Source organism: Perna viridis, chromosome 8, assembly GCF_037379345.1.
Source record: "Perna viridis isolate PV_CMFRI_1.1 ecotype Kerala chromosome 8, ASM3737934v1, whole genome shotgun sequence".
Lineage (NCBI taxonomy): Eukaryota > Metazoa > Mollusca > Bivalvia > Mytilida > Mytilidae > Perna > Perna viridis.
Window position 1 is genome coordinate 29,815,082 of NC_142452.1, and position 12,338 is coordinate 29,827,419.

At 31.8% G+C, this 12,338-nt stretch overlaps 1 protein-coding gene across 2 annotated transcripts in view; it reads right to left on the reverse strand.

The window, feature by feature from the left end:
- LOC148610166 (cytoskeleton-associated protein 5-like) overlaps positions 1–12,325 on the reverse strand; it is a 59,127-nt gene extending 46,802 nt beyond the window's left edge. Inside the window, exons 1-8 of one of the 2 annotated variants that reach the window (XM_088542288.1) lie at positions 12,239–12,325; positions 9,933–10,004; positions 7,613–7,806; positions 6,834–6,960; positions 6,363–6,442; positions 4,012–4,183; positions 2,086–2,224; positions 451–545 (exon numbers count right to left, since the gene is read on the reverse strand). In XM_088542288.1, the coding sequence (XP_088398414.1) occupies positions 451–545; positions 2,086–2,224; positions 4,012–4,183; positions 6,363–6,442; positions 6,834–6,960; positions 7,613–7,806; positions 9,933–9,989 (864 nt within the window). In that variant the 5' untranslated portion in view covers positions 9,990–10,004; positions 12,239–12,325. Of the gene's footprint in view, positions 1–450; positions 546–2,085; positions 2,225–4,011; positions 4,184–6,362; positions 6,443–6,833; positions 6,961–7,612; positions 7,807–9,932; positions 10,005–11,957; positions 12,206–12,238 lie in introns of those variants that run through there. The other variant, XM_088542289.1, reaches the window with a different exon arrangement.
- Between the last annotated feature and the right edge of the window lie 13 nt (positions 12,326–12,338).

Below are 12,338 nucleotides of genomic sequence, written 5' to 3' on the forward strand. Positions count from 1 at the left end.
AAGAGTTCAAAATATCTTTCAAGAGTTAAAGGTCCTGGACTTTTTTGCATCCAAAATAAAGGTCCACAAGAAAGTGAAAAGTTCTAAATATGAGTAAATATAAAGTATAGTAGGTCCTAGACCTAAATAAATTAAATTTCAATGGTCTAGCAGCAGAAATTGATAGTCCCAGATCTCAGACCTGCACTAATTTGAACCCCTGTCACTGAAAATTAATTCCCAATTAATGTTTCATAACATAATTTCAAATGAATAATGTAAGTAAACAAAGCACTTTCAAATCACCTGAAAAAATTTAACCAGATCTATACATGTAGATCAAACTTATACCAATCATTTGCTGCTATCGGACAGACCTTTATATGACTTGAAAATATAGCTTTATTAAGCTGGAGTACTTTTTAAAATTTCTGACCCCTTTGGCCTTCTTCCCCTTAATAATTATCTTACAATTTTGTCATAGAAATCAGCTGGCAGTTGTTTCAGGATATCAACAGAAGGCATTAGTTCATAGGCATCTATCTGTTCCTCTTCTTCACCAGCATCTGAAAAGACAAATTTTTGGTTATGAGGCCATTACTCTTGAAAAATGAGGAGAGAAACATTTTTCTAACTAAAGACAAGAAAATTTCTATTTTTAGCTTTGTGAAAACTCCTTATCTCCCCCATGGGTTGAGACAGAACACTTGTGCCTTCCTGTAAAAAAAAATTGGCAATTAAACAAAGAGTTAGTGATCTATCATATCTTACCAATATGTGTCAAAACAATTCTTTGGAAATAACAATTTTATTGATAATAACCAATGACTGATTATTTCTTGCAGTTTGTTGAAACCAAGTGACTGTTTTGAAGTGACCTATATTTTTACACCTCATCAGGATGTATTACTGGCCATATGCATTGATATGTCATGATGAGCTTTGTTAAAAGAACAATTAAATCCTACCATCAAGTATAGGAGATTTCACTATCTTACACTTGTAAAGGTTTTAGATTCTTAATCTCTTCTCTGCTTTAAAGTAATAAAGTTGTTTTTCACAGTATAATAGGAGGTGCTTTTATCTTTTCCATTTAAGTACCAGTCCATATAAAATTCAGACCCTGCCTAATGCAGTACGTGTATATATTCTATCACACAGTTAGCATATATGTTACAATCACTTCAGTATTATTCAGTTTTTTTTTTAAAATAATTGACACCCTCAAATGAGACAGACAGAGCCTGAGAACCCATAAATTATTTTAGTTGTCATACATTTTGGTTTAAAAGGCAATGATGTGGTATATTTGGGTAGGGCTCTAGAAATTTTGAAAATTTCTGCTCATCATTGGAAAGTTTGGTATTAAAACCAACAGAAATCAATCTGCCAAACTTAAAAATTCGAAATTTTTATTGACTTAATTTCACTTGCAACTGGTAATGTCTCCCTGTCTTAGTCTGACAAAGTTGATCATTTGTTGTTGTTTGTTTTAATTATAAAATTGTACAAAAAATACTCTTAGTGTGTCTTATATTGTCTTTATACATGTATCAGTGCATTTTATCACAGATATTGTTTTGTTACTGCCCCTGCAAGGCCCATGATTGGCTAAGTAAAATACTTTTAACTTTGGTAATAATAAAATGACATCAAAGTGAAGTCGTGTTTTCAGTATGTCCAATAACTATTAGAATTAAATACACAATTACATGCATAAATATTTAAAAAAAGTGTCTAACTGCCTATATATCCGATGTTGTTTGTTATTTTCTAGAAAAGTTAATGCAACTAATCTTTTTCTGAATTGTCTCTCTTTCATAATATGTCTACTATATAAGCACCTAGTATACTACGGACATTGTTATTTAGTATATTTTAAACAAACATTGTGTCTGTAAATTAAAAATCTTTGACTAAAGGGGGACAGCCCAGAATATTTTAGTATAAATGAGTAGTTTCTATTTCATCTGCAGCAACAATCTATCAATTAATCTCATTCACTAACATTTATTTACTTCATTCTTAATGAGACACATGATATCACATGACACAAGTTTGCTATCTCCCTCATCTAGCCTACTCCCACAGTTGCCATTTACTTACCTCCACCATCCTCATCACCACCTCCTGAAGCAGCAGCCTCCTCCATTTTCGCTTTCAGATCTTGCTGAGATCTCATAAATCTTTGTTGCTGTGCTTTTTCATTTCCAAGTTTCTCAAACTCCCCTTCCAATTCAGTTACCTATTAAAATGACATAAAAATTAAGACATACATCAACATTTACTATTTACATGTATCTTTTTCTTTGTAGACCTGGATACAAAATACAGTGGATTCCGCTTAATTGCATAGCCTATTTGCCAGTAAAAATTATGCAAATAACCGGGTTATTCTTATAACTGAAATTATGATTTTACTGGAAGTGTGAGTTCAGGTAAGACGATGATACTGTGGATCAACCAGGGATATCACTGTTCAACATTTCTGATCTGGTATTTAATTGTTACAGACCTTCTCATTGTATTGTTCTTTTATCAATAAATAATAATATATATTGTGTTTGTCTTGTTTATTGACCTTCTTTACGTTGTGTGTCTTCATAAGTAAAACCACGTGTTTCTCATCTATAAATAGTCAAGTAATTTCCTGACCTTTCTATGAAAGAAAATTCCATATTTCATATTTCAGCCAGGATTCAGTGTAATATTCATCAATGTTTGCAGTTTGTGGGCTTTTGAAATGGTCTGTGTGTTTTTATTCCTCTGTTCAATCACCATTGTACACTGATAGTTGTATATTATACGTGTCATTGACCTCGATATATTCCTATGAAGTGTGGATAGTATGGGGCACCTTAGGGTAGTTGAATTTCATTAGCATTGTACTGAATGAATGATGACTTTTAATTTTCGGTTGATATTTATGCCTACTAACCCAAGCTCACTAAAAAATGTTCAGCTCATTAAAGAAAATTAAATTTACATTGATAATCATTTGTAGTCGGAAGAATTTAAGGGACAAAAAATACCCTAAGCCGAACCCCAAGCGGCATCATAAGGTGATGTTTGGCATGTCGTCAGAAGTCATTGTTCACCTAGGTGCTTGTTTATTTTAATGTAATTAGAAATCATTTAAATTGTCTTTTATGTCCATTATGTTTTTAATCCATTATTAACACCTCCTGATTGATGATAATCTAGTTTTTACAACAATGAATATGATTGACATATTTATGACCCGAAGGCTTCAAATAGAATTTGGGAAAACCTGTCTTTAACTGGATGAGGCAAAATTCTCTATGAAATAAACCGAAATGCACCTGCAAGGCCTATGCAAATAAACGATTTTTTCCCTCATAGAATAATAGGAAATGGTTTTGTGCAGGAGAAAATTATGCTAATAACCGAAATATGCAATAAAGCGATATGCGATTAAGTGGAGTCGACTGTATTACAAATATTATGAACAAATATCAACAACATCTGCATGATACCATTATAACCATTATATGATCAACAAATTTTTATTATTGAAAAAAAAAAAATATCTATAATTACTATGTACATAAGTAAAATCTAAAAATTCTGGAGGAAAAGTGCTTCTGGATTTCCCAGCCTTTCTCAAAGTGCATTCCAAATCAAATTTCCTCAAACCCTTCCGCAATTCAAAATTGCATCTATCAGCAGTGCTTTTCATAAAAAATTGTAAAAGTAAAATTAGTCGACAGTTATGACGTCATAGGTGATCAAAGTATTATTACATAACTTACGACTTATTTTACACTTACAAACTTTTGTGAAAAGGACTGCTGATCATTTGAAATTGGGGATTTGAGGTAAAACTCAGGTCCTTTTTAGCTACAATTTCTAAGCAAAAACGACCTTGCGGTCACCTATTTCAAATAAGAGTTCACCTGAACAGGCTTAAAATGGTTAATTTGTGGGTTAATGACATTGCAAAACAGGTTTAAAATGGTTAATTTGTGGGTAAATGGCATTGCCAATTCATCTATGCATAAGACAACTCACCTGAACAGGTTTAAACTGGTTCATTTGTGGTTTAATAGCATTTCCAATCCATCTATACATCTCTATAACCATCTGTTTGGTTTCCTCCCTAATGCTTTTATCTCTATCTTCTATCAACTTGGGTAAAATTTTCATAACTGGCTTAATTGGCATAACCTTGTAACCAAATTCACTGAAAGAGTGCAAACAGCAAAAATTGTGAGGTTCGATACATTACAACGCCTTTGAACCACAGATTTATGCTCCATTACTGGTTTTCTGATATTGAGCAGTTTTTTTTCTAAAGCAACAAAAACACAAATTTGCTCATTTCATCTTCAGATTTAACTTAGTATCCATGCAAGATTATGGTAGAATTCTACATATAATTTTAAGTATCGATAAACTTTCACTTCGAGCAAAAAAATTTTCACAGATGACCACAGGCACTATTACTTTTTTACCTGTGAAAATGATAAACTTTTGGACAGTTTCCACTTATTCTGCTTATTTTGGATGACTTATAGACCAAAAACATTAGGCTTATAATACATACAGCTGTCATATGCTGTAGAAGTACTTTAATTCATGGATACCAATTTTCATGGATTAAGGAAGAAACACAAGTTTGTGGATTCTTGAATTTGGTGGTTTAAAGGTTTTCAGTATACAAATTAATGGAAATTTCCTTTATGTTGGGAACCAAAAATTCGTAGCTTGGCCTACCCACGAAACCCATGAAAACTGGTACTCCAAAAAAAATAGTACTTTCACAGTATTACAAACAATAAAATATTACATATTGGATAACTTTTCTTGTTTTGAGTTAAGCATAGTTGAATAATGGGACTGTTTTCTTTAGAGGAGTTTTTAATAGGTGGATTTCAAATGAGTTTCTAAGTTTCCTGCAGAAGTTACACATTTTATTAAAAATTTTAACATCCACATTTGTCTGATTCATGAAAACATGTACCCCACTAAAGAATGGATGGTTTGTTCTAATTCAGTAGAGGGTTTTCCATGGGCTGTTTTACAGGTGTGTTTTGGGAGGGGGGTGGGGTAAATAGTGCAAAATAGCAAGTCTAAATATAGTATCAATAGCATCATTAAAAAACTACTATGCTCATGCTTTGTCCTGGTTTCATAAATAATCCTCCCCGTGTCAATTTCTTTAATTTGATTCAGCATATGTTTTTTTTGTATCTACTTTTATATGCTGGTTTCATTATAATTAATTCTGGAAACATATTTTTAAGACCAGAGTAATACATGTATATGATATTATTATTAGTTATAATGAACAGAAAAAAAAATAAAGAAGAATGAAATCAATGAGATAAATATCATATTCTAAACTAGATAAAGTGATGCCCCCGCATTTAACCTTCATACTGCTATATCATAACTCATAATTGTAAAAAGCACTTAGTCAGATGTGTTATTGTGTCTGTAAGACACAAATGATGCCCCCACATGTGGTTTTGAGTAAAACTCAGCATAGCTCAACAAAACTTAAACTCGATTTGTAACTAATCATGACAGACTCACATACATAAAACCAGTTCAATATCTTCAAGGGTTTACAAAAAAAGTGCGAAAAACTGTTATTTCCATGGAATTTTTTAAGTCCAGGACCCATAATCTTGGTAAAACTCAGTGTAGCAGAACGAAACTTTAACTCATTCTGTAACTAATCGTGACAGACTCACATACAAAAAATACCAGTTCAATATCTTCAAGGGTTTACAAAAAAAGTGTGGCGGAACCAAACTTTAACTTGATATGTAACTAATCATGAAAGACTAACATACAAAAAATCAGTTCAATATCTTCAAGGATTTTCAAAAAATGTGCAGAAATCTTATGGGACGGACAGGGGTAAAACGATATGCCCCCCCTCCAACTTACCTTTACAGGGGCATAAAAAAGGGTTTTGTCAGAATATGATATTTATTTCATTTACTACATCTTTCCCTATTTTTTTCTAGTCATTGTTATATCTTGATTCTTCAATGCTTTCATGTCAGTGAAAATTGAGTAGTCTTAATTACATTATATGGGAAATACCCAGACTTATTTTTTTAAAGTAGTTACTTTACTGTGAAAGTTCTATTGTTTGTAGGGTACCAATTTTTGTGGTTTTCGTGGGTGAGCCAGACCACAAAATTTGGTTCAAAATGAAAAGGAGATTCCCATTCATGTGCAAACTGAAAACCTTAAAAACCACAAAATTCAAAAATCCATGAAATGGTGTATCTTTCCTAAAACCACAAAAATTGGTATCCATGAATTAAAGTACTTTCACAGTAAATATATTTATTTTTTTTTCTTTTTTTGAGAATGTTTTGCAAAGATTTATCCTAAATACTTACTGTAAGGCTGTTCTGAGAGCATACATTGACCCTACAACTATTTTTGGGTTCTTGTTTTCCGTACCTTGTAATAAACATTCCTACAATGTACCAAAATATATATGAATGTTAAAAAAAAAGGTTTCATGTTTCATATATACATGTAGTTGGCACACCACATATCTGAAACAGAACATCTTTTAGTAATATATACATGTATCATATATTAAATCATTTTCCAAGCAAAACAAAAAACAAAAACAAAAAAATTTTTTTAAAAAAATTGCCCAATTACAGCTGATACCAGACTACGTTTGCCAGTCGATGACAATGGTCCAGGTTGAGTTCGGATATTGTAAATTTTAGCAGAACACGATGAAGAATGAAAAGTAAAATGTGATTCATATGGAATATGTTATAGTTTGCTGGCTAATCAGATAATTATTGCTATATTGCTATAACATTTATGTATCAATAGAATTTCTGATTCACCTGTACAATATCTGGTTTTTCAATTTCAATGTACATTAGTACTATTTCTATTCCTTTATCTTTGGTCTTTTGTTTTGGAGCTCCAAGGCATTTAGTCACCACACCATTTATAACATCAGCACAAACTCTGTTGGTACAAACAATAGATCCATATCAAGATTTTTTTAAAATTATGTTGATTGAAACAATAATAGATCCGTATCAAGATTTAAAAAAAAATTATGTTGATTGAAACAATCACAGACATCAAAATAAAATTAAGAGGGGCCAAGATTGAACCTTATTCAATTAATTCTACATTTGAATTATGACTTTCAATACTGTTCAATCCTTTTGATAAAAAGGAGAAAACATGTATGGTAGACGTCTGAGTAAAAAAGCAAGTTTTTCTTTTTATTTTACAAAAAAATAGTCCCTGTTGTATTGAAACAGAATTTTCATTCAATTGCAAACCAAGTTGTGTGTTGGAATTCAGAATCAACACCTTTGAATAGACATGCCCTAATGTCAAGAAGGTATGGAACCCTATAGAACTTCAAATTCAATGATGCAAAAATCAAAGCTACACTTCATATCAATGTTGTATAAAATCTATTCAGTGTTGTAATAAAAAAAAAAAAAACAAAAAAAAAAAGTAAAAAAAAAAAAACATTGGGTGTTCAAATTTTTAAGTTTCTTGAGCTTTTTAAATACCATACAATTTTAATAGTATTACTTAAAAAGAAGAGCTTGCCAATTCTGAGGTTGAAAATCTTAAAAACTATCAGCAATAGCATTACCTGCCAGCTACTGTAGCTCCTTCAATAAATGCCAGAACAGCATCAAGTGCCTTTTCTTGTGCCACTGCATTGTTATCAGTGACAAATTTCTTCATTAACCCCGCATAGCGATTGAACTCTGGTGACTTTGGGTCAGCCATCTGTTGAAACTTCTTAGTGACTTCCTCATATCCTGCTAATCGTGCCTTCCAGCTCTAGAAAAAGAGAATGAACATGTTAAAAATGAATGATGTCAGAAAAACCCATAATATATAAAGTTATTATAAGAATATTTTGCATATTTTTAGTAGAAACAGAAAATGTCATATATATACAATACTTTTCTGTATCAAGTATCATGAAGCTACCACAATCTTAAATAAAATGATTAATGGAGTGCAGCTTGATACACCCACAGAGGTCGAACCCTGAATAGATGGGGCAAATATGGACACAAAATTCAAGCTTGATACAGCTCTGAATTTGGATTGTGATTAAGGTCTAAAAAATTGTTACGTCTCTGGTCACCCTACCATCCTCCTTCAGACCCCTCTACCCAAAAGTTTTTGTGATTAAAAAAACAATGACATGTAAAAAGCCTGCTGACTGTCTGACAGATGAAAAAGAAAATAAAGCAAAAGATATTTTTTCTATTTTAGATGGAAAACAAACAGTTAGAAATACTGATTGTTTATATTGAGAATTGATTGTAAATGCTCTTGGCCATGGACTAAGTCTATTACATGTTTAATCTCTGCAGATTTGGTTTTTATTGTATTCTGATATTCTAAGTTTGGTGTCACACTTTTTTCATTTCAAAATTTGAAAAAAAAAATATAATAAAAATTTTAAAACAATAAGATCTGAGGCTCTAATTAATCAAACGAAACAATTCACTAAAGTCTCATTACTATCGAGTTACAGCCTGAAAGAGTATCAAGGGAACCAAGATTCTAGTGGAAATCAAAAGAATGTAATCCAGGGACAAAGACCAGACATGTCTGCATAGTTACGGCAAGTGAAGCTCTGACATAATGTATGTGTTGTGATATGAAAACTCCATAAGCAGGTGCTGAAGGGATGTTGCCACAGATAAAAGGAAAGTTGACAATATTATATGGAATGAAAAGCCATGGCGTTTATCGTATAGTTTGGTCAATAGTTTTCCTTTATCTCATCGATCTCAAAGTGTACGTCAAAATATGAGGATGACTTCACAGTGTCTGTAGTAACCATTATCTCAAGTTCTTCAGGGAAGATGCGGTATATAAAATCCCTGAAACTAGGATTGTTTAACAATAATACGCCAGCTATAAAATGGAAACTACGATTAAAGGATCTAGCTAAAGAATTTTCCTTCTTTTGGATCAGATCAGCTATAAAGTCAGCCCCAAAAGAGTGAAGGAATAGGTCAGCAACAACAGCAAGTAGATGTACACAATTTGTTCCCACTAGAATGACGATTGTTTGTTGCAAAATGCATCCAGCACACTGGACAAGTATGTTGTGGATAAAAAATTCCAGCATTTTGAAAACTTCTTCTGTATATTTGGAAGATGATTTGGAATTGTTTTTTACAAAGTATCAGGAATCTGTACCAAGAACTACATATTTGTATCTAGGTGTACTGTCTTTTTGGAAAACTGTTTAATTTCTGCCTTTTTTTATTGAACTAAGTCTTGTAACTCTAAATCATAAAGTAACAATTTACTTTTAAAAGTTGAAAGGAAGCTTTTATTAATACAACAATTATTTTTACCAAAGTTTAATTTAAATTGCTATATGGTTTTTGAGTTTTTTAGTCCGCAAACAGAAAATCATCCCATTTTTGAACAAATGAAGTCCTATAAATAAAAAAAATTGGAAATTCATTATAGTCGAAAGGGAGCTCACATCAGTCAAAAGAAACATTCACCAGTTTCAAAAATTGGTGGCAGCATTTTAGAGTTATTATGCCAAGTACGAACAACAGACAGATACCAGTATACCATAATACAAAAATGTACATGTACATCCTATCTTAACAGGCAAGTGTATAAAAAATAACTTCCAGCACAAACCTGAGAAGTGACAAAACAGAAAGGACTAAAGACATAAACTATAAACCCCTATCTCCTTTATTTACAGGTACATGTATATTTGGCAGAACAAAAGTCTTATTTATCAAACAAAGCTACTATTTAAGATAAAAACCAAACACATGTACATACAGTGAACAAATGTGATTCTGCTTTGAAGTGGAAAAAATTAAGTCTATGAAGAAAAATGATTGTATTTTTCTGAGTATAAAAAAGGTAATGACAAAGATCATCTTTTGCACAACTTTATTCACAAAACAAACCTTGTGTTGGCATTTTTCTTCCACAGGCAGCTTCAACCATTCACTGTCATCTCCCATTACTATTTAATTAACCTAGAAAATAAGTCGTAAGCGTTAAAATTTGATTTTCTCTTATTTAAACCAAATTTAACCACATTTTGACGGGTCAGCAGTCAAATTTGGGATTAACCTAGTTGCCAGTGTACCAAAAATTTTTACTGAGCCTAAGAACCGTCCAAAATTCTGTAGTTATTACCAATTTTGGAACTGTTTGTTTATGAACAAATAAAGCATTTGTAAAATGATAAAAAGGGAGATGTAAATATTGTATATTTTTTTTTTTATATGAGCACTAGCTCTTCATGTACATATGTTACTGTCTGATGTTATTGATAATACTAAATTAATACCAAAAACATTAACAAAAAACATGTTTGACAAGGGTTTCATTAATTTCTTGCAATGCAGGTATCTTTGGTTTTGTAAGAGGTACTTTTTATCATTTTCTCTTTTAAACATAATGTGAAATTTTAAATTCTGGAGGTACCTTTCACTAGCTTAGATGGGTAAAAGTACCTGGTACCAACTCTTAATGAAAGGCCTGCTGTCTGTGGTGACCATTCATAGAGGTTGGACGTTCAAAAGAAAAATAATCGCCTGTTTTTAGTCTGAGTGTTGGCTGGAAACAGGAGATTATTTTTCTTTTTAACATCCAACATGAATTTACATACATCATTAAATTTGTGATACCAATACTTTTCCTACCCTTACATGTACATGCATTACAGAGGTATGTGTATTTTGATGGTAGAAAACAAAAACATTCCACTTGAACTTTTTCAAGAGCGTGCAGTGACTTTACATGAGTCGAGTCTTGAAGGTAGGGAAGAAGCCCACATAAATTGTAAAAACTTTTAAATATTAGATATTTTCATTAAGGAGTATTCTTTACAAACTTCATTGTCTTCAGTCAGCAGATGATTTATGCATGTCAAAAACCCACAGAATTTACTTTCATTTCTTCAAAAACAGTTATGGACCACATAAATGGGGGTATGGTCTAAAATGTGTAACCTGTACCCGTACCAACTTTTCCCAGCACCCAAATACTACTTTGCCAACTTCTTCATTATTGCTTGATATTTCCAGCTGAAAGTTGGTACATATATATGAAATGACATGATGGTTAGGCTAGAATTAATAAGTTTAAAATATTTTTTGAAAAAAAATAAATTTTATTCGATTTTCTGTTTTCAAAATGTCTAAAATGTGTAACCCGAAATTCCCGTATGCAAAATCAAAGTCCGGTATTTTTTGTTATCAGTACTAATTTATGGCATATTTGACATAAAAGTCATTATATTATCAAAATTTTGATTGACAATAAATTAAAATCACATCAGACTCTGTTTATGAGATTTTGTTTTTCATTCTGGATAAGATCGTTTCCATTCTTTGCTGGTACAGGATTCAAACTCAATCACTTCTTTTTTAAAACAATATCAAATCTTTCAAGACTTTATCTTAAGTCATAAGGTGAAGTTTTAACCTCTTAATAATTTCAGAAAAATGTAAAATTCGGACAGAAAAGTGTGAAATAGTCAATAAATAGTTAGGTACGGTAACTTCCGGTTAAACATTTTAGACCTTCTGACTTAAGAAAACCGATGAAACAAGAAATATCAGAAAAATATGCATCATTTTCTTAATTAGACATGAACTGAAACAAATTTTTCCACACCTCATGCAATTTTCAGTTCTTAACATACCGTAAGAATGAATATTTTACCAAAACAATATTTAGGTACGGGAAAAAGTTAGTACGGGTATGGGTTACACATTTTTTACCTTACTGATAAACAGTCCTAGCTTTTCACTTAAATTCTATGCATCTCAGTGTGACAGAACAGAAAACAGAATTTTTTTATTTATAGTTGGATGCACAAAAAATATAAGCTCTGTAGAGCTTTTATACTGACTCTGGCAAAAATGACACAAAGTGTAAATTTAGTTGACATTAATTGACTAAACTGAAGTCAGACTGACTCAGTGACTGGGTATTTGAACGTCATTGACTACCCTGCCGGATCTCGCACAGATGGTACTATAGTCAATACACATAGGGTCTTATATAGCATTCTCAATGGAACACAGTGCAATCGTTGACATGGTACGGGTTGTAGCAGACAGAAATTATCTGATCTGAGAAAGTGAGTCACTGGCAAAAAAAAACCAATGCTACGAGAAGGTCGTTTCAACATGTAGATAAAATTGTACATTATTTAAAATTTTCGAGGACTTGTAATGTTGACTAGTAAACTGCTTACAAATTAATGCAATAACAGATTATTTTGGTTTCATTCGAGCGCTGAATTTGAAATAGAAAATATCTCGGTCAACCGGAAGTGTCATAGTTTTCAAGTTCCG